Source organism: Chenopodium album, chromosome 16 (genome assembly GCF_948465745.1).
Source record: "Chenopodium album chromosome 16, dcCheAlbu1.1, whole genome shotgun sequence".
NCBI classification, from domain to species: Eukaryota; Viridiplantae; Streptophyta; class Magnoliopsida; order Caryophyllales; family Amaranthaceae; genus Chenopodium; species Chenopodium album.
The window spans coordinates 751,175-773,536 of NC_137849.1; the positions used below are offsets into that span (position 1 = coordinate 751,175).

The following is a 22,362-nucleotide window of genomic DNA, read 5'->3' on the forward strand; positions in this document are numbered from 1 at the left end:
TCCATCTATCAGTCATTCTTAAGCTTAACCCACAATAATTACAAAATTACTAATTAAAAATTTCCTCATTAGCCAAAAATAGCATTGCTGCTAATCAAAGGTGTGTAAATTTCAATCAAACTTCTCTCTTTTCCCCCATTTCACCACCCACCTTTTGCATTGTCAAAGCAACTATCCCAAATAAAAACTTTAAAGAAAAATAATTAAATTAAATAATAAACAAATTGAAACCTTGTTTTTAATTTCTTCATATTCACACTCTCACCCTTTTTCTTGGTTTGCTTGATTAGTTTTTCTACAATACAGGTATTTTCTGTGGTACCCTCTTCCCAAAGTTTGTTCCTTTATTTTCTGGGTAATGCTGATTGATCTTGCTTTCTTGTTAATATGAGCTTTCTTGTTAATATGAGCTTTCTTGTAATTTTCATATATTTATATTGTATTATGCATCATAATCTCTCTTGATCTTTGCTTGTAATTTATGATTTTGGATTCATTTGCTGTCCTTTTCAATTTTCATTCTGCATTGATTTCTATCAGATTTTAGTTTTTTTTTTAAAAAAATTTGATTGTAATTCAAATCGGTTATTTTCAATTTGCTTCTAATCTGATCTTGTCTTTGAAAAATTGGGTTTTATTGTTATTACAAGCAACATTTTTTGGACAATTTTTCAGGTTGGATTTGGTTCTTATCAGTAATTGGAAATGTTTCTACGGGTGCCACCACCTACAGGTTGATTAGGTTAATGAATTTAGGGTTTATATTGACTGCTTTCATTGTTATTGTTGTTAGTTTCATAGATCAGATTAAAGAGGGTAGAAGTTGTTGGGTTTGTGAAAATTTGAGCAGTGAAATGGGTTACCTTGATTCAGTGTTGCAATCCTCCAATCAAATTCATGTCGAGGAACAACCCGTCACAGGCGGCGGCCTCAGGTGGTTTTCTTTTTGCCTTTTCAGTGTCTCACTTTACCATTTCTGAGATTTATTGTTTTATGGTCTTGAGATTGTCCATATCCTATAATTATCCTAGCTTGCCCCTTGTTAATCTCAAGAAATTCTTTAGGTACTGATGGCTTGAGAATTAGGAATTTTGTTTGTGGGTGTGATGATGCATGTTTTGGGGCAATTAGGATGAATGTATTTATTTTAACGTCATTGTTACTCTTGTGAATTAGTCAATTGTCCACATTTTTATTCCTCAAGCTTATTAGATAAGTTAAAACCTATGCTGCCAGCCTGCTAGAGCTTAATAAATCATGTATGCTACATTGACAATTATGACTTTCCATAAGCATTCAAGGAGGAAGAAAATCTAGAATTAGAATGTATTTGGTTTCTTACATGACATTCAACACTCATTTAAACCTATTCCTAGTAACTTCCATTTTGGTCATCATTGCATCATTTCCCCTTAGAGTGCCCTTAATATAGTTGGCTTCTAAATTCCATGTCTAATTCTATGGGACGTTTGCGTAGTTTTGTTGATACTCACAATTAAGAGTCACAGCTGTGACAGCTTGGAGTGCTTGATGCCTTTTTAGTTTGGAGTTTGATGCCTTTTTTGACGTGAGGGAAAATTACTGTCAGACCCTTGTTATTTGTTGATCTTATTTGAACCTTAATTATGTGGTAATGGGTTAATGGATATGCAAATCATGGTGATATTCTGGTCTTAAAATATTGCTTTGGTTGAACAACATGTCTCACCTTGTATATTTCTTCATACTTCCATCATAATAATGCTATTTATCCTCATGACCTCGTGTACCTTAGAGAGTTGCTTCCTTGTATGCATGCCCGTGTCTGTTGTGTATTGACATCTCTCTTATCCATTGGAAACATTTAGGGGTCATTTGGTTGGTTCTTTTGGAATGAATTTAGAGTCCATTCCATCCATTTTATTGTTTGGTTAGGCATTTTAGGTATGAAATCTCATACTAAGAGGGTTCTAACTATACCCATTCCCCTAAAATCCCATGCGGGACTTCACAATCAATTACTTTAATGAAAAGTTAAAATCATTCCAACAAATAAACCAAACAAGTTTAGTCTAGTATGGGCCCTATGAGGTTTAGAATCTATACCTTCTTATGAGACTCTTAACAAACCAAACAACCTCTTAATTCTAGTTGATGGTGAAGGTCTCTAATCTCTACCAGTCTGTCATCCTCAACAGTGGATGAATTTAAATCTATTTTCTATATAGTAAAACTTACTTTCTGGCTATCATTTTCTAGATGGTGTGGAGAATTATCACTTCAGTTAGAAACAAATTTCCACCTTTTTGCATCTTATTATTACAGTTGGTGTTACAAGTACCTGCATGTCACTTTGAAATGCAACCAGATTTCCTTATAAAGAACCCTAACATGAGAAATTTCCCCTTAGAGCTACATCTGAACCTAGCTAAGTTCTCACTGGACATTTTTGTTGTCTCAAATTGACTCTGTTGTGAGTATGCCGTGTATCAAGTCAACTGGTGTTGTTTAGATGCTAGTCTGACAGCTTAATATAGTCCTTTATGATGCCAAATCCTCTTGTTGTAGCCTTTTGAAGTACAAAAGATAAGTCTTCTTTCCATCTCAATCTACTGTTGGTTAAAGATTCCATGAATGGGCAAATTTGCCAGGGATATAGGAGAAGAAAAGAGGGATTAGAAATTAGTGTGACTGTGTGAGTGGGGATGTTTGCATGTTGTGTCTATTGTCCTTGATGAATTTACTTTAAAGAATAGTATTTTGAGGAAGGCCTTCACTTTAATAAATAAGTCTTGCACATGATCAAGTAAAGGGTCATTATTGATATTTAACCTTGGGGGGGGGGGGGGGGGGGCAGATTATGCCATCTTTTGGATATTTAACCTTGGGGGAGGGCAGATTATGTGGATAAAGCATTCTTTTTTTAATTTGAGGGGATTGGGGGGGGGCGTTCAGATGGTTGGTTTTGTCCTATGGCCCTATGGGTCCACCTTAGGTTTTTTTTTTTTTTTTTTTTTTTTTTTTTTTTGAGAAATGACATAGCTCTAGGTAATTAGAAATAATGTAAATACTTCCTCTGTTCTTTTTTAGTTGACATGTTTTGACTTTTGATAGTATTCACAAATCACAAACTTTACTTTGACTATCTTTAATGACCTTATAGCTGCTATAAAACATAGTCATGTTTCTAGTTTGAATCGTCTTATTTTATATATTATTTGTACCAACGTTTTATAATTTTACTTGTTTAGATTAGAAATATTAATTGTTAAATTTCCGTGTTTGCAAAGGTGATTAATGAAACTTGTCAACTAAAAAAGAACATGGGAGATAGTATATATAGTAACAGAGGTGTACTCCACTGCCATGAACAGATTTGTTCAGAAGTTTGATTTTGTATGTCTGTCTTCCTTGATGGCCTAAAACATTGTTGAAACTTGAAATTTACTGTGCTAGCTTAAGTAGAATTTTAAATCACTAATGTGTGCCACTGTGTTTGCAACCTGAATACACTATCAAGTATCAGTCAAGGTTGTCAATTCGTTATATTGATGAGTGTTTTAGACGGTGAGTTTGACTTTCCCATTTACTAATTGTGAAATGATCTTCATGTAAACAGTCAAAACGGCAAGTTTAGCTATGGATATGCAAGCTCTGCTGGGAAAAGGTCGTCAATGGAAGATTTTTATGAGACTAGAATTGATGGTGTTGATGGAGAGATAGTTGGCTTGTTTGGTGTTTTTGATGGTATGTTTCTTCTCTTGACTTCCATTCCCTGCTTTCTGATAGTGATACTAGTTTTGTCATCTTTTGTTACCTCTGAATCATTGTTAAAAATATCATGAAATTTGTGTATTGTCATAGAGATGGATGCTTTGTTTATGTTGGTGGGTCTGGAATTTTGTTGATATGCTGAACTCGACATTGCTTTTGTAAATTGTGCACAGTGATAAGTATGTATTTACCATTAGTAGAATTAATTAGCTTTGTGCACCTCTGTTTTTTTTTTTCCTTTTCCAAGCAATGATTGCATATTGCGGGGTCTTTGTAAAGTATAGATTTTGCTGTGATATTACTATGTTCAACGATAAATTAATGCTTGAGAAGTTCTTCGCTTGGATCATTTTCTCAAACGTAATGATTGCACTTTGATGGCCAATTGTATCACCTTTCACGGCTTTATTTCTTTGTATTTCTTTCTTTTGGCACATCTTTGGCCCATGGGTACTGCTTTAAAGTTTGTAAACATATGGGGTTGTTTGGCAATTGGCTTTTTGCCTAGCTTTTGGCTTTTGGCTTTAAGTTTGGTCAAACAGCCAAAAAATATGTTTGGTAGTTGGCTTTTTTGTTGGCTTTTAAGCTAGCTTTTCCGCCAAAAGCCAAAAGCTAATAAGAGTAGCTTTTTTTATTGGCTTGTTGGCCCACTTTATCACTAATAAACAGCTAACAATCATTAATAATTTTACCACACACTTTTGAAAACAGCCAGCTTAACACAATAACTTAAAAAGCCAACCCGTATAGCTAATACTTCCAGCTAGTCAAACAAGCCAACAGCCAACCGCCGATTGCCAAACAACCCCATAGCCTTCAGCAATAGATAGTTACAAGATGCAAATGCATTATGAGTGTATGAAAAATATTTAAATTATCTGTAGTTTAGATCAGTTTCATTGCAGATTTATATAATGGAAGTGAGACATGAATGGGAACAAGAGTGAATTTAGCTGTACATTTTGGTTTGGAAATTATGCTCGTCATTGTATATGGCTCACCGTGTTATATTAATGAGCTAGGATTTGGAAGATCGTTCTGTGCCCATTGACAGTGCTAAATTTGATATAATTGTGGCTAACTTAATTTTATTTTGTATTTTCAGTCATCAATGTGTGTTAATGCTACTATGTTACAACTTTTTTCTTGCAGGACATGGTGGTGTTCGAGCTGCTGAATATGTGAAACACCATCTTTTTAGCAATCTGATTAAGCACCCAAAGTTCATTGCTGATACCAAATCAGCTATAGGTTTTGCTCCCAGAGCTCTGTAGCTTGTCTTGACAGTGCTTTAATAAAGCTGAATTACTTGGTTATCATGGTGTTTTGTTTGTTTTAATTTCATTTATTATTGCAGCTGAAACTTACAGCCATACAGATTCAGAATTTCTAAAATCTGAGAACTCCCAGAACAGAGATGCTGGATCAACTGCTTCCACTGCTATCCTTGTTGGTGATCGTTTATTGGTTGCCAATGTTGGTGATTCCAGGGCTGTTATATGCCGCGGTGGTGAAGGCAAGTGCTTTATGAACATGTTACATAATTACATCCTGTCACAGCCTTATGTGCTAGTCAGATTTCCAAAAAAACCTTTTACTGTATTTACTATTTATGGGATGCATTTAACCGTATATATATAGCTTGTAAAGCACCATCAGAACTTTGCTAAAGTGTTTTGGAAGGGGAGATTTTTGGTTGGGTTGGGGTTTTGGGAGAGAGGGGGGCGGGGGGAGGGGGAGGCACTCTTTTTTCAAAAAGAAAGCAAAGGGGATGGAAATGGGGGATTTTATTTTCTTCTTTCGATGAAGCAAATTCTTTTAATGCTTCCTTTTTGGCGGGAAGGGGAATGGAGGGAATTAATTTCCTTCTTTTGATGAAGCACATTCTTTTAATGTTGGCAAGATTTGGATGGAATATAATCTCACTCCTCTCTTCCCGCCCCCTTCACCCCTTTCAGTCTTTCACTCCACATTTTTTTACTTGGGTGAGTTTAAAAATCAATAAGTAAATAAGTGTAGAATACTCATAATTTTTCAATCTATTTTTCCTCCCATGATTTATAATAATCTCTATTGGAATTTGTTTGACTGGCAACTCAAGCCTCCTATAGTCCATTGTTTGATGTGATTTTGAGATTTTCTAATCTAATTTTGGTCCATCATTGTACCATATGTTTGCAGCAATTGCTGTTTCCCGAGATCATAAGCCAGATCAAAGTGATGAACGACAACGTATTGAGGATGCAGGAGGTTTTGTTATGTGGGCTGGTAGGGAATTTTGTTACCCTATCCTTTTGATCTCAGTTTCATCTGTAATTAGTTAGTTTTTTCATGGCTGACACTTGATAACAGGAACTTGGAGGGTTGGAGGTGTTCTTGCTGTTTCTCGTGCTTTTGGTGACAAACTCTTGAAGCAATATGTGGTTGCTGACCCTGAGATTAAGGTCAGGTGAAGAAATTCATGGTTAGATGATTATTAAGTGTCTCCATCATTGAATTCTTGATATAAGATTCTACAATCACTTTTCATTTATTGAAATTTGGGTGTATCATTGCTATCACTCTTTTAATCTGTATATAAGCATCATGTTGTCTCAACCCAATAACCCATTATGCATTATGACTTGATGTGATTTTACCAGAATTTTTTATTTATATTTCTCTATAGTCTACACTCTCTTTGTTACCCAATCTAACCAAGGGCATTTTGAAATACCTAATTAGTTGACATACTATGGAAAATTTGTTTTGACATCCCAAAATAGTTTGGTAAATAGTTGCGTGAATTTCTACTATAGATGCCATAGAGCAGAGAGAAATTTCTCTTCTCCATTGTCACCGCATCTCCTTCAACCTCGGTGACTTTTTCATTATGAACAAGATTCGCATGTATCTTGATTATATTTACTTGCCAATCTCAATTCACTAAAAAATGCAAAATATTGTTGTACATTAGCCCCTGGGAGAAGTATATACATGCTATAAGTCTTGGGCAGAAGGAAATCGATGTACATTAAGAAACTAGTATAATCTCCTAACAGATAAACTAGAACAATATATACATCCTCAATGCTCCCCTTCAACTTGGAGCGTGGAGCATGAAAGTCCTGAGTGGCCAACTTATGAGAGAAGAATTCAAATTGATGTCAACCTAGCACCGTCTTAAATATATCCTGCTGTTCATTAGGGGAATGAACATGTGAAGTAGCACTATTTCCAGCCAGATAAAGTGACAATTTGCTTGCAGAAATGTGCAGAGCTGTTTGGATTTCATCATATGGACACATTATTATTTACATCATCAATATGGAGTGCCATTTAGATAATCTTCTTCTCTATCTTAGCTGTTTCAAATTTTTTTCCTGATCGTGTTTAAATGTCTATGTGGCTATAATTATTTTGAAGAGGATCTTGGCTATCGCTTCTTGTATACTTCCTCCGTTTATATTTAGTTGATGCATTTGATTTAGGCATATATATTAAGGAGAGGAGAGAGAGTGAGAGAGAATAAAAAAGCAAGTGGGGTAGCTTATAAATGCAAGGTAAAAAATTTACCCCAAAAGGAAATGTGTTAACTAAAAAAACTTCCTAAAAAGGAATACGTGTCAACTAAAAGAAACGGAGGTAGTATATTTTAACATTTTTTTCCTAAATCAAAATTTCTGTTTTGTCTCTTTTCTGATTTTTTCCCTCATAGCTGCATAGTGTAAGAACAGTACACAGATGCATTTTCAGTTGATGCTGGTATTTAACATCTACTTGTTGCCTGTTGGCTCTATGTCTTGTACTATTACTCCATGTCTATGTAAGCAATACAAATTCATGACGCATGTGCTATGTGTACTCAAATGGTTTAGTTTAATAGACATATCCATACTTGGAAAATTAGAACTGCTTGGCCTAGCCGTTTTGTGTGAATATTTCTTAATCTTTAATTTATTTATTATTGTGATAAAAACAAGCTTAATATACCCAATTAAGTTACTAATTTTGTTTATTTTTATCTACCAGGAAGAGAAAGTTGACAGCTCTCTTGAGTTCCTTATTCTTGCAAGTGATGGATTGTGGGATGTTGTCACTAATGAGGTTTGCCCTCTAATACTCCTTCTTGGTTACTGATTCCAATCAATTACTTGGACTCTCATTGCTATCAACTATCTCACCTGCGTTATTGACCTCATATTGACTTAAGCTGTGTTCCTACTTTCATCATAATGTTATTGGCTACATAAGTTCGTTTTGCCCTCCGCTTAACCTAAATTTTCTTCTACTACTTTTCAGGAGGCAGTTGATATGGTGAAACCCATCCAGGATTCTGAAGAAGCAGCAAAGAAGCTCATGAAAGAAGCTTATCAGCGTGGCAGTGCAGATAACATCACCTGTGTAGTCGTTCGGTTCCTAGACAACTGTTATCACAATGATGCCTCAAAACGAGTCTCAGGCAATCAGGCTGATTCCTCAAATAAGAACTCAGGTGATTCTTCAAATCAGCTTCCTGGCAAGCAGGGTGATTCCTCTAAGGGTGGCTCTCATTGAAATCTTTCGGTCTGCTCCTTAAGCATTTAACTAGCCTCATCATCTGTAAAAATAGGTGCAGAAGATATTATCAATCTGTTAATAGGTTAATTGAGAATCGGGTGGACTAGCATAAATTTCAATGGTCATAGGTGAAAAGTACTTATGTATCAATGTAATTGTAATTTAGAAGCTCTGGAGCTCTTGTTATGATCTAATTTAACTATATAGATACTTAATTATGACTGACTTGTAACAGAGCTTAATGATACCAATGTGGTAATTACGAAGTTGAAATTTGCTTTTGATAATTTTTTATATGTGATAATGTTGTAGCATTATTTGAGCATAAGTTTGTCAACTTTGATGGTGAAGGAAATATAGGCATTTTAATACGTTTATATTCTTCCAGGCTTTCTTATTCATTTAGGTTCATAAATTGCAGTATATATCATTGTTCTTTTTAGTTTTTGGAATAAAGTAAATTTTATTTTTGGAAGTCAAGGAAAGTTTAATTAAGAGATAATTAAGTCACATTACAGTTATCCAAAAGAGACATAATCCAGCTTGACAACAATGTTGAAAACACCTTCTTTATTCATAGGAATTGCATGGACGAGTGATCTCGACCAATGTGGTCCTTCCATCATCAAATGTTTTAACTCTATCTGATCAACCCTCTCAAAGGGGTTGTGTTGTTCTATTTCTGCGATGATTCCGACTAGACGGAAATAAGACTAAAAGGGCAACAACTAGAGCTAATATATCACGTGATTTACGCTTGATTTTGTCATGCATTTTTAGACTTATATCAAAGAAGGAAAGTTTAAATGCTTATTTGGCCTAAGAGCTATGTATAGCATTACCTTGCGGTTAGATTGTTAACTCTTAAATGAAAACATAACCATATGAAATCTTGTTGCATCTGTCTCAATGTAAATTTTCCTCAATTTTATTACATAATTTATACAGATTAATAAGTAGAGATATAAATTGTTAAACTTGTTGACAAAAATGATAAACGATGAGTGAAAACAAAAAATGATAAACAATGAGTGAAAACAAACAAAAAAAAAAAAAAAAAAACAAAAACAAAAACAAAACAAAAATCTTAGGGTTTGTTTGGCATCATTTTTGGTTTTTAGTTTCCTATTTTTTTGAAAACTAAAAACCAAAAACATGAAACAAGAAAAAAGTGTTTCCATTTTTTTTTTATCAGTTTTCAAAATTATTATGATTTTAATAAGTTTAAATAATTTTTTATTCATTATGTGACATATATCATATATTTTTATAAACCAAAAAACCAAAAAACAGAAAACCACAACAATGCCAAACAAACCCTTATTGTATTAATGTTTGAAACGTGCATTGGCAACTTGCCTAAAGAAATGTGTCAATTATAACAAAACGAAAAAATTATACTGTAAAGAAGTTATTTGTTTTGTCAAAAAAAAAAAAAAAAAAAAAAGGAAGTTATTTGTGACAATTTAAATAATTATATAAATTTTCAAAACCATGCTATGTTTACCCATACTTACCCAAAACAATCCAGCTTGTAGAAAATCATCACCAGTATCTAGATAATGAAGACCTGACACTTGTGCTTACTCATTAAAATTTGGAACCAAATAACTCCTCAAGTAAAGTTTCTATAACATATTTCTCTACCGATATTAAAATCGACCAAATTCAATAAACCACCAACTCATACACTCTACATCTATAAACAAAACCCTTCAACAAGCGACAAAAGCGGCTACAGTCTTGCAAGACTCGATACAAAATACTAATGCATATCTGCAGAGCATAAAAATGATCAAACTGCAGTCGTGAAACACTTGAAAATATATAAGACATTAGCCAAAACATGGGCACATATCAGCATATGCATTCCTTAGCGCACACTGATTGCCCAACCACCGCATCACTCCCGAAAAGAACACCCACATCACAAGATGGACACCCCAAAATGCATTCATCTGAGAGCAATTACTCACTCTTATCAAGGAACATAATCCTGCATTGAAAAAAAAAAAAAAAATCAGTACAGATTTTGCATGTTATTGGCTGAAGCATAATTTTACCCCATGTAGATTTCACAAAGAAAACCTAGTGAAACAACTACACATTTGAACATGATGCATTTTACATAAAAGTCGTGCAATACAAACAATATGCTCTAGTACAAGTTATGAATAGAGCAACTGCATAGCACAGAGCAACTAACATCACAATTCATTGATGTTGTATGAATATCACAATGTTTTTTGTACTCCTTTATTTTCAAAGTTCTATACTATCTCATGCTCTTAGAAGCAACAAAATATAGTTGATCAAATTTTTAGTTGTAGCAATGAGGATAAGCATATGAGAAAATTGAGCTACTTTAAAGTAATGAGGACATTACATGAACATTTGGACATAAAAATTGAATTTTAAATCAAATCACCAAGTTAAAAATTAAAAATTCAAATAGGAGCAAGGTGAAAGTTGCAAAATCCTCCCTGAACAGCAAATCATTCAGCACAGCCATAATCAGTAGCTACACAAAGCAGTGAAACCACGACAATGCAAGATGCAATAAATGAACACGAGTAAGAAATATACTCAAAGACAAACATCTCTAGTTAAACCAATGATCCACCATGAAAAAAAATACTCAAAATTCATTGCCCACACAGAACCAGCAAAACACTGAAGCGTATAAGACAGCACATCAATGTAAACAAAAATATCAACAATATGCCTTGGAACCCATGTAACTGATTGCTAAATAAGCAGAATACAGAAATCAGGAGGTTTTTAAAAGTGAATAAAGCCCGTTTACTTACATGATCACTGATATTAAAAGCTATTGTAGGTAATTTAAAAATTTTAAAATAAATAAATATATAAAAGAACACACACACACAATCACTTACAGACATTGACATTACAGGGAAAAAAATGTGGGGGTGGGGGGATAAATATATTTAGATCAAGAACAAATAAAAGCCTTAATATAGAGCCCTAAAGGTCATTTAAGACGATATAAAGAAGAATCTCACACGTTAGCTTAACAGTTACGGAGTATGATACAACGAAATCAACAACAGAAGCAAATTCAATTACAGCAAGCAATAGAAGAGACATAATCATTCATAGTCCTTTAAACCCCCAAAATAAAAGTAAGGAATTTGGAAACATTACTTGCTCATATTAGGCAGTGGTCAAAGTGCTGTAAAGCTGAGACAGTGCTGCTTGATTGGCAGGATCTACATTCTCACTGATAACTTGTCCATATCTCCCAGTGGAAAAGTCCGAAAGATTTCTCAAAGAAGCTAACAAAAACTGCTTTGGATCTTTAATTTCCTTGAGCGGATCATCATCTCTTTTATTGACATTATAAAGGCGAATAAATGTCGCAGAATAGCTTCCTGTCTCAGCAAAATCTGGAACTTCAGATTCTTCCTCTACTCTCTCTTCTTCTGGTCTGGTAACAAGCGTAACAATGCTATCTAACATTTTACCCCAAATTTTAGAAGATTCGGGTTTTAGAAGGGCAGGACATTCACACAAGAGTTTTGTCGAAGCCACTGCAGTTAGCTTAGTCTCAGTGGCACCTGTGATCTGCTTAAGATTTGGAACCCAGAACACCTCCAAAATTGTAAGTAGAATACCAGGCTGTACACGGTCAAAGGCATCAACAAGATTATTCCAACCATGCTTGACTATAACGAGAGACATAAATATGATAAAGCACCTAACAAACTTTGGGGTCTGGTTAGTCTGGAGACGGGTAAACAACGAAACCAAAATTTTCGGAAGATACCCAGCAATCACTTCGTACCCAAGGCTCTCAACAACTGTGTTCAGCACAAAAAAAGCCTGCTCCTCTGTCCTGGAAGAAGGAAGAAGCTTGCTGTATATATTAAGCACCTCATCTAGCTTTCCACCTTGGTTAAGTTCATTGGGAGCCATCCGAAGGAAAGCCTGAAGCAAACGCACTAGAGCAGGGACATCAGCAGATTTGGTCCACAGATCAGGAAGCAAAAGAAGCTCAAAGAACTGCATGTAGTGCGGTGGCAACGGGGGCCTGTTCAATTCAACAAGCTGTGCAAGGAGCTGGAATGCATATGGGAAGAACTCAATGACATTGTTTGTTAGAATCGTCTGAAGGCTTGGAAAGAGGCTAGTTTCAAACAGTGATATGACAGAGGGGTCCTTGTCACACACCCGTCTAATAAGCACAGCAACAGCCTCAAATAAATAGTGATTGAATATAGGGTTTTTAGGGTTCTTGCACACTTCGTTAAGAATGGAAGCCATCCCAGACATGCAAGTAGCAGCAACATCACCAGAAACATCCGCAACACCAAGTACCCGCATGATACACTTCATAACATATTGATTCTCCTCAGATTCAGGAAACTTCAGCGCAATAAAAAGGTTATTCAACAGCACAGGGAGAAAAGGTGCAATATCAGATGCAACATATCTAGCTCTACCCCCCTCATCTTTAACCAATAGAACCTTGTCAATGAAAATAGCAGCATAAGAGTGGATCACATTTGACTCAGCACCAAGAAATCGCAAAACTTCAGGAAGCAAGGACATCACACTAGACTTTGGAAGCTGATCTCTGAATACTGTCAAAAATTTAAGTGCACCTGCCTTGAGCAATGGAAATGAATTAACATCTTGACTCTGAAGCTCTGGAGCAACCACCACTGAAAAGAATGATTGCAGATCAAAACAGCCCGTCAAGACATTAGGGCCTGTAGCTTTAACAGTGCTTAGTGATATAACCAGATAGATAGCAGAGTCTTTGTATTTCCAATTCAAAGCTGGATTCTCATTACATTTAGCCAACATTGTCTGTATGACATTGTTCACCATGGGAGCAACCTTCTCTCTGTAGTGAGTTGCAATTCCTTTGAGAAGTTCACATGCAGCTCTCCTCTTAGTGTCAACATCACTCCCTTCCATATCCCGTCTTATAAACTCAATATAGTTAAACTCAAAGAGCTCTTCATCTTCTTCCCTCAGCATCACATTTGGGATGACAATGCTTCGACATATCTGATCTAAAGAAGCATCATCAAACAGCTTGTAGTGGTGTGCCATTGTGCTGACCATTGTCATGAACTTGATAGCAGTTATCGCAAGATGATCACGACCTGGAGATCCAGACACGGTGATAAGGAGGCTTCGCACTGCTTTCTCAAATTCACCCACATATCTTTCAAAAGGCTCCTCAGTCCTCTCCACATAAAGGGTCAATATTTCACAGATAGCTGCACGAAGATTATCAACAAGAGCTTGCTCACCTCCTTGTTCAAGGGCTGGGTATGTAGTAGTTAGATATTTTCCAAATACATTTATAAATGGATCCATATTATCTTCAAAGAGGTCAGGCAACTCCTGAAAGTTGAAGGAATAAAAGATTCTACAACACAGCCTCTGTGACTCAAATAGAGGCTTTAAATTTGCTGCGGAAGCACCAGAACTGTCACCAGAGTCAATCAGAGATGCAGTATGGGAGAACAATTGCAACAATGGGACAGCCATGTTATCCAAACAATACCTTAAATCCAACCTCAAATCATTTGTCCCATACCCATGTCGGAACTTCTTAAACAATGAGTTGGCAGTCCCAAGTATCCCATTTATAGCAGCATAATTACCACCCTCGGTGAGTGCTTGCTGAAGCCTACTATTGAGCATTGGAAGCAACTCCGTCCACTGCCTAGGAAAATCATGCTTGCCAATGACCACCAATGCCTCACTAAGCTGAGATTGGATACGAGGTGTTGACTCCAACATCAAAGACACAATGTGTTCTTTAATCAGCTTCTTTTCGGCATCGGGAATAGGGTTTGGCAAGGGAACATTAGGTTCAGAGCGCCTTGCTGCTGGTGCCCATCGAGCTTTAAGAAAGTTTTTAAAGTTCACAGCTGCAGCTTGCTGGATCTCCTCGCCAATGCCTGGTGTACGAATGAGAGTAAGAACAGCCAACCCATAATTAGGTTGCTCAGCTGCCTCACCAAGACTAGCCTCAGCTTGGCGTCGAGGCTCATGGTTAGGAGAGAGAGAGTTCATAAAACATTTTGACAAAAACTCCAGAGTTTCTGGGCTGGTTGCCATCTGCAACCAAAATCAACCAACAAAAAAAAGCTTTCAGCTCAAGGTTTTCACAACTCTTATGAAATCCTTTTTTTTCCATTGTTGTTCGACTAATCCAAATAATGTATGAAATAAACAAACTAGTTGATAGCACGAAACATCGAAAACAAGCCAATTATGGTTAGGCCAGTCCCTGAGCCAGGGCAGGAGAGGCGGCCGCCCTGGGACCGGAGAGAATAGGTCCAATTTTCATAGTTCAATCCTAACATTAAAAGGTTCTGCAACACATTAGCAACCAAATTTGATTCAATTATCAAATCAAACTCGAAAAATCGCATAATTTTAGGCTCATAATTCGATTCAATCATCAAAACAGGCTCATAATATTCTTCTTTAGCAACATAATCGCTCGATATGATCTCTCACAACCTTATTGATTAGATGCAATAGTTCAAAATTTCGAACCCTAAATTAACTATACTGATAATCAAAAAAGAAAAACCCTAGATTGTGAAATTGATATTCGATGATTACAAAAAGAAACAACACCTTACCTCAGAAGCTGCTTCAATGGAGGGTAAAACTACCAGAAGGCGCCTCAATGGAGGAACTCGGAGTGCGAGTGCGCTTCAATGGAGAACTCGGAGTGCGCTTCAATAGAGAACCGAGAGAGAGAAAGAGGGGGGAAAAGGAAGACAAATACTGCTGTACGTAATTTTGGTTTTGGACCAGTATAATTATGTACTAGCTTTTGGGCCCTTAGCCGGTGCGTAGAACGGGGCTATGCTTAAATATTCTTAAGACATGTTTAGTTGGCCATATTTTTACCTATTTATCTACTTCCTCCGTTCTTTTTTACTTGACCCGCTTTGATTTTTACACTATTCACCACTCTTCCTTTGACCGTGTTTTTTGAATAATATTTAAAGAAAAATATATTCATGTAAGATACTTTTAAATTCGTCTCAACAAGTAATATCATAATATATAACTTTTATAATTTTTACTTGTCGAGAATTTAAATTATTGATCGTTAAAGTTTTGTATTGGCAAGCGTGATAAAAGAAACAGGTCAAGTAAAAAAGAAGAGAGGAAGTATGTGGTTTTAGTTGACACGTCTTCTTTAGGGGTGGAAGTTATTCGGTTTAAATCATTACTTATTTGATTTGGTTTTATATATAACACGGTTCGATTTGGTTTGGAAAAATTAAAAAAATATGATTTATGATTTGTTTTCGGTTTGGATTTATGAAAACCAAAAACCTAAATAAAAACCAAATTACATATATAAGCCAAATATTCAGCGCAAATTACAAATTGTGGTTGTAAGCTAGAACTTTTTAATGTTTGCCCAAACATTTTTTTTAATGCTTTATTACAACTTGATATTTGCTAAGACATGGCATTGTAAGCAATTTATTTGATTTATTTCCGTTTGATTTGGTTTATTTTTGGACAACCAAATTAGAAACAAGTTAAAAATCAGGCCTAATACGATTGGTACAAAAACTTGATTTGGTTTTTTTTTTTTTTTTTTTTTTTAAATAAAATTAGAAACGGCTTGGTTTAGATTGGACCAAATATTAGTTTGGTTTGGTTTGAAAAAATCCCAAACCAAATTAATATGAATAGGTTTTGATTAGGGCTATTAACCAAACTGTAAGCCAAACTTTCACTATGTACGCGCTTTCCTTTGACCGTGATTTCTAATTTATTCATAATGCAAAATCCATTCATGTGAGATATTGTTTTATTTGTCACGATATGTATTTTCAATACATCAACTATTTAAGTCATTGAATTTGTGTAATGGTCAACGTGACTCATAAAACAAGTTAAAAAGCAACAAAGGTACCCTCACCCTCATTATGTGTCCACTTTACCTATCTAATTATAATACTCATGTCTCTAAACAACTTTCAATACTCAAAAAATTCAAATAGAGGGCTCACTCACATTTGTTTCATTGACTTGTTAGATGCATCAGAAAGTTGCTTATTAAGCTTAAGATTAGAAGAGTAATAATATCTTCTGGTGTGAGTTAAAAGTCATCGCTTTGATTGAAGGAAGTTCTGTGATCTTGTCGAATATAAAATAAATTGACTTCCTTCTATATATAAATCTTAAGAAAATCTGGAAGAGTAGAAAAGATGTTTATTCAAGGGATGAGTACAAAGATGTTTGAGCCATATGTTCAACTATACATTCAATAATAAAGAACTCGACAAGAACAAAACCTAATGGGCAAAGAAAAACAAAATAATAAAAAAAGGCCACAAACAAGAAAAAAGGCCCCTGAAGCTGCTAACTACATCTATGAGAAGGTAATGTGTCAGTGTATCTGTTAATAGTTAGATTTAACCTATATAGTAGAATGTCTTTAAGAAGAACCACCGGATCCATTTGTCTCACTTACAATATTTGGACCATGGTCTGAATTCATACTGACCTTTGCCTTGCCCTTCCCAGAGCGCTTGTTCTCAGCCGAACCTTCAGCAGTGAGCCTACCCATCTGCTTTTGTAGATCAACAAGGGGGTCACTTGATACTTTTGTCTTCGGGCTCTTTTTCTTCTCCTCTGCAACCTTTAGTTCTAATCGGTACAATGCACAAGTACTGCAATTATAAATCTCATACTCAAATAGATGCCATTCTAAGTCCTTCTGTGGTTGGGGATCAGCATAGTAAGACCTCTTCTGGCCATTGTACTCTTTTGCAATCTGCTTCCTTGACTCATGCCAACCACGCCCCTCGTGGTCTGGCAATGACCTCTGCTTTCTGTTTCCAGTCTCAAAAGCTCTTCTAGGCTTATCAAAAAAGAGCCATTCTCTGATCTTTTCATCTTCCAAAATAGAAATATCGAATAGTTCTGCAAACCCAAATAAGACTAAATGAGTAGACAACAAGAAGGATAGCAGAATATACAAATCTCAACTTCATATGTAGCATAATTGAATAAATTGATTGAATTTCATCCTACCATCTGTGGTTTGGCAAGGCGGAGTCCTAACTAATCATTAAACATGCTTACCAGGAGTATTCCATGGAGATTTTGCAGAAGCAGCCCCAAGACATTCTGGAATGCCCACATCTTTTCCCTCCAGCTTTGACTTTAGAGCCACAAAAAGTGGACCATCTTTCAACCCTATACCTCCAGGCCTCATGATAGGTACAGTTCCTGGAGGGCATTCCTTTACTGCTAACTCAGCATGAAAAGCACTGCAGTAGTTGTTACAGAACTCAGACATCTGAGCAGGTCTTACGCAATCCCAAAGAGCACATTTTGGACCTAAGAAAGCGGATGGCGGAGGGTTGACATTCGGCAATACACCCAAGAAATCAGGAATGTCATCCAATCCCCAATTCTCAATGCCGCTGGCACTGATAAAGATTTCACTATCAAGATTATGATGTTCATCCAGTTGAGTAGTCATGTTAAAGTTATTAGGCACCATATTGTGCAGACCTGAAGCTTCAAAGTTATTGATCATTCCACCTTGCATATTAGTGGCAGCGTTATTGCAATGCGCAAACCCTTGATAGTCTTGAGACTCTGGTGTATGATTCACAAAACCTGGAAGTTCGTGATGCTGTGGTGTATGATTGTCAAGGTCAGGAAACCCGTGTTGTGATATATGATTTTGGAAACCTTTGAAATCATGTTGCTGAGGTGTATGAATCTGAAAACCTTGAAAATTTTGTTGCTGGGGTGTATGATTCAAGTAGCAAACCTGTAAGCAAACCAAGTATATGAGTCATGTCATGCAGAACTATAGGAACACATATCTAATAGCTACACAGAGAGTGGAGATTTCCAACGGTCAAGAAGTTACTTTAATAAAATGCCTAAGAACACTTACATAATTATTGTTCCCTAGAATTATAAGAAACTCCACTGCACATTATATGGATGATAATATTGAACAAACCTTACTTTAAGGAGATTGAATATTTTGTTTTATTTCTCTTTCTAAGGATGATAACATTGAACAAACCTTACTTTGAGGAGATTGAATATTTTGTTTTATTTCTCTTTCTTTTAATAACAGAAATCAGAACAATCTGCACTCTAAAAGGTGGCTCTCATCTCTCAGTGACTTGAGGTGAAAGAAAGCTAAGGCTGTTGGTGGTTCTTTTGTTTGTAGGCATAAGAACATGTTTGTATAAAAGTAACAACTGGCAATCTGGCATAGATTTCGGCCTACTTGCTACTCATCCTTTTAGATTTACAACAATAACTCAGCAAACATTGGTTTCCCAAGTTATTTTTTATTTGGCTACCAATTTATTTAAATACAAGGTTGGCAAGAAGGAAATATAAGAGAAAATAGACCTCCACATCTCCTCCAGAGTTTGGCACCGCAAATGTGCAGGTGGCATCACTATGCCTCGTGATAGGCGGTGCTGTTAATGGACTTGTTGCATCATCTTCTACGTCAAATTGTTGCAACAGCTGACCAAGTTCTTTAGAAAATGACCCAAGACTGTCTTCCTGCAAATCAATGAAATATTGTTATTCAATCTAAAGAAGAGATCCCAAATCATTTTAGGACTAAGGTTTGGTGATTATTGTTGTTGTTGTAATCTAGAGAGAGAGATACACACAGGCACTGAAGAAGTTGGAGTTGGTTCAGAGAGATCGGCTTTCCATTCACAAAGCATTTGCTTAACTTGCTCTTCCAAAGTAGCAACATCACCGGCCCGACTCTCTTTCATGGCACCCTGAAGTTCATTGAACACTGATTGAAGACCCTCAATTCGATTCTTTGCTTGATCCTTTAAGAGCCGGTGAGAAGGTTGTTTGCAGTTCTTTGAATCTTTTCCCATCTTCTCTCTCACTATCCTCAGATGTCAACTTTACATGCTACAAATTGTTCAACCTAATTTCAACAAGGAAAAAAAATTAATAACACTATTCTTTCACACACAATCGTAGCAACAAAATCTAGTTTGAGGACAAGGAGAGGTTTACAGTTAAGAAACACCAGTGAAAAAAAAAAAGAAAGAAAAAGCAATGATATTCTTAATTTAACTTTTTGCACTCTATTCTGTGAGTGGTCTGGCAGTCCAGGTACATGGGGATATTAGGTGTCTAACAATAAGATGGCAACCATTCTTTGCAAAATTGAAAGCGAGACAATTACTAAGAAGTTGAAAGAATAATGTTAAGGATGAGAGTAAAAAGTAAATGGCAAAACCAAAGCAACATGGAGCACAAACTTAGGGAAATACAAAAAGAGCTTATTCGCCTTTAATCAAACCTTTCCCATATTATTCAAACTTGTCATCAGATATCCTGTTACTTATGTCCTAGTCAATCATACAGAGTAGGTAAGATAAACATCTTGGGGAGTAAAGAATATATAACCAAAAGCAAAAAAGCATAGAGCACACTTTACTTTGCAATTGATTTCAATTATTGCACTAAGATAAAGCCAATATTTATTCAGATCGATAACAGGGGTAATCTAATATTCAGTAGTTATCAAATCTAGCATTAAAATGATGTAAAGTGGATGTTAGCACTAACAAAGTAACAAGTACTTCAAATAAAAATTTCACCTTTTTTTATATTCTATAATAGCCCCAATTTTCAGGATTAATAGTATGTTAACACATCCACCTTCGCCCTTCTAAATTATTAGATAATCTTAATTTATCTTAGCTTAAATTTGCTGTAATAAATCATCTTTCATATAATTTAATTTGAACTTATTTTGTCTTAAATAAGTCAAAATAAGTTGAGTGAAAAGGGGCCTAACAATTGTTCAGTGTAATTCATTAAAAAACCATGTTTAATCCATTAATCCAACAACGAACACACAACAATGAGAAACAAAATAGAAAATTAATAAATCAGTTAGAAATTTAAGAATCAATAACCTTGAGCTGGATAATTTGCAGGTGATTCAAACAAATAAAAAAGCTGTCTTTCTCTTCTTAATCCTACTAATTTTCTTGTTTAGAAGGATTAGCTTTCAAATTCTTTTTGCCCTTCTTTAAGGGCTGCTGATGTTGAGTGCAGTCACTCATAATTGATAGATAATCTAGTCGGATAATCGAGTAGCATTCAATGATCACCTCCTACTCAGTCACCATATTACTAGTTTACTAGTTTACACTAACAAATTGCAATGATTTTCTCCTCCTTGGTCACCTTTTACTTATTTACACTAACAAATAGCAATGATTTCATCCTACACAGTCATTGCAATGATTTCATCCTACTCGGTCACCACATTATTAATTATATTCTCCTACTCAATCACCACATTACTAGATTACAATAGCAAATTGCAATGATATTCTCCAACTCGGTCACCAAATACTAGTTCACACTAACATATTACAATGATCCCCTCCAACTCAATCAACATATGATAGATTAATTCACTAGCAAAAAGCATTAATTTCCTCGTATTAAGTCACCACATTACTAGTTTACACTAACAATTTGCAATGATCTCCTCGAACTCGGTCACCACATTACTAATCTACAATAACAAAATTGCAATGATCTTCTCCTACTTAGTCGACATCACATCACTATATTGCACAAACAAACGAAATTATTGATCTTTATCAATTCCTTAGCAAACTAAGAACTAAATTAATTCCAAATTCTACACTCAAAAACCCCAATCAAAAACCATGCGATCCCACAAATAATATAACTTTCTTCAACAAATCAACAAAATAATAATAATAAAGTGAGATTAACAGTAATCAAAATCACTAGGGTTTAGAATTCAAAAGGCAAAAATAGGAATAACAAAGAAAATAGGGGATTGACCTCGGAATTAGAGACAGAATCGCCGAAGACGGCGGAGAAGGCGGTGGTTGCCGGAAGAGATGCCCTAGATTGGAGGAGAAGGAGAAGTTAGGTGATTAAATAGGTTGTGTATTTATACGACGCGACGCGTTTACTTTGTTGATTTCAGGCGCGAGACCAACACTCGGCGTTCACAACTTCAACTTGCAATTTTGCACGTGGGTAGGTTCGAACCTCTCTCTCTACCCAGTAAAATAAAAAATACGGAGTAAAAAAATTTGTTTATCACGAAGATGTAGTGGGGATCATTTTCCTTAAAATACAAGTGCATCTTTGTGATAAGCAAAATTTGTGTTATCTACTATTATTTTTGTAAGTAAATCAACAAAACATCACAGTTAGCATGACATTTACGTAAATATTTCAACAATGTCATGTTGATTGGGATGTTTTGCTGATATATTTATAAATATGCCTCTAGATAAACAAATTTTGTTTATCACGAAGATGAAGTGGGGCTCCTTCTCATTTCCATACAAAAAATGCATAAATAAATAAACACAATATAAATTACATAATACTCTGTAGTATGTTATTATTTACATAGGGTTTGTTCTCTTCGGCTTAATTTCAGTGCAATTCCTAATTTTCTTCTCTCATAAACAATTCAGTTCATTCAGTTCAGCTTAGTAAATCAGAACATGCCATTAATTTCTACTCCATAAGATGTTGCAATTGATTAACAAGTATCTTTTATTTATTTCTAGATTTTATGCTTTCCTAATTTGAGTAGGATTGTAATTAGAAAACTAGATAGATTGTAAGAATATGATCAATCTAGGATTATTTAGGCTTGAGGAGTCTTATTTTGTATGAACTTAATAAAACTATATTTTTGATTGAGGGGAGGAAATTCCTCATAACACTAGTCTCTTTTATTATCGTGTTTTGCTTTTTATTTTACATTATATGAGAAGGTAAGTTCCCAAATCGTTCCATGCACACTTCCGTTATAACACAAGTAATGGATGGTTGTATAATGAATATGACCGCACATCTCTTAAATACTTCATAGCTCTTAATTCGTGAAATTTTGGAAGGGGAAGAAAAAGTTCATAGGATCCTGGGACTCCATGGGAGCGATGACTAAATGAGTACTAGTAGGCTTGCAATTCGGCCGGTAACTGTTACCACTTAATCCATATGAGCTTACTT

The 22,362-nt window shown here is 35.4% G+C and overlaps 2 protein-coding genes and 1 pseudogene across 8 annotated transcripts; 1 reads left to right on the forward strand and 2 right to left on the reverse strand.

Annotated features, from left to right (window-relative positions):
- Positions 1–220: 220 nt before the first annotated feature.
- LOC145585989 (putative protein phosphatase 2C 59) lies at positions 221–8,579 on the forward strand. 5 transcript variants are annotated; one of them, XM_081642684.1, is made up of 10 exons: positions 239–306; positions 676–733; positions 874–934; positions 3,599–3,726; positions 4,906–5,004; positions 5,111–5,269; positions 5,935–6,021; positions 6,106–6,197; positions 7,765–7,839; positions 8,035–8,579. In XM_081642684.1, exons 2-10 carry the CDS (start codon positions 706–708, stop codon positions 8,287–8,289), a joined length of 984 nt encoding a protein of 327 aa, XP_081498810.1. In that variant the 5' UTR covers positions 239–306; positions 676–705; the 3' UTR covers positions 8,290–8,579. The 5 variants fall into 5 exon arrangements, with proteins under 5 accessions (XP_081498809.1, XP_081498810.1, XP_081498808.1 ...); XM_081642685.1 differs by lacking the exon at positions 239–306 and adding an exon at positions 339–355; XM_081642683.1 differs by having other exon boundaries at positions 221–306; positions 676–934.
- A 1,323-nt stretch (positions 8,580–9,902) lies between these two features.
- On the reverse strand, positions 9,903–15,090 carry LOC145585990 (exportin-2 pseudogene; annotated as a pseudogene). 2 transcript variants are annotated; one of them, XR_014100772.1, is made up of 3 exons: positions 14,931–15,090; positions 11,461–14,397; positions 9,903–10,288 (listed from the first exon to the last, which is right to left on the reverse strand). The product of XR_014100772.1 is annotated as an exportin-2 pseudogene, transcript variant X1 (transcript). The 2 variants fall into 2 exon arrangements; XR_014100773.1 differs by having other exon boundaries at positions 14,926–15,075.
- A 1,376-nt stretch (positions 15,091–16,466) lies between these two features.
- LOC145584573 (transcription factor VOZ1-like) lies at positions 16,467–21,303 on the reverse strand. Its single transcript, XM_081641390.1, has 5 exons — positions 21,169–21,303; positions 18,981–19,255; positions 18,709–18,867; positions 17,407–18,106; positions 16,467–17,244 (listed from the first exon to the last, which is right to left on the reverse strand). The coding sequence occupies exons 2-5, from the start codon at positions 19,200–19,202 to the stop codon at positions 16,757–16,759; spliced, it is 1,569 nt and encodes a 522-aa protein (XP_081497516.1). The 5' UTR covers positions 19,203–19,255; positions 21,169–21,303; the 3' UTR covers positions 16,467–16,756.
- Positions 21,304–22,362: the final 1,059 nt, after the last annotated feature.

Excerpts from the sequence above, each read along its gene's own strand:
- LOC145585989 (XM_081642683.1), top strand. The coding sequence starts at position 747 with ATGAATTTAGGGTTTATATTGACTGCTTTCATTGTTATTGTTGTTAGT. Across the intron at positions 6,022-6,105 it reads AGGTTTTGTTATGTGGGCTG|GAACTTGGAGGGTTGGAGGT; the intron begins GTAGGGAATTTT and ends ACTTGATAACAG. Across the intron at positions 6,198-7,764 it reads TTGCTGACCCTGAGATTAAG|GAAGAGAAAGTTGACAGCTC; the intron begins GTCAGGTGAAGA and ends TTTATCTACCAG.
- LOC145584573 (XM_081641390.1), bottom strand. The coding sequence starts at position 19,202 with ATGGGAAAAGATTCAAAGAACTGCAAACAACCTTCTCACCGGCTCTTA. Across the intron at positions 18,868-18,980 it reads CTCCAACTTCTTCAGTGCCT|GAAGACAGTCTTGGGTCATT; the intron begins GTGTGTATCTCT and ends ATTGATTTGCAG. Across the intron at positions 17,245-17,406 it reads ATCTCCATGGAATACTCCTG|AACTATTCGATATTTCTATT; the intron begins GTAAGCATGTTT and ends TTGGGTTTGCAG.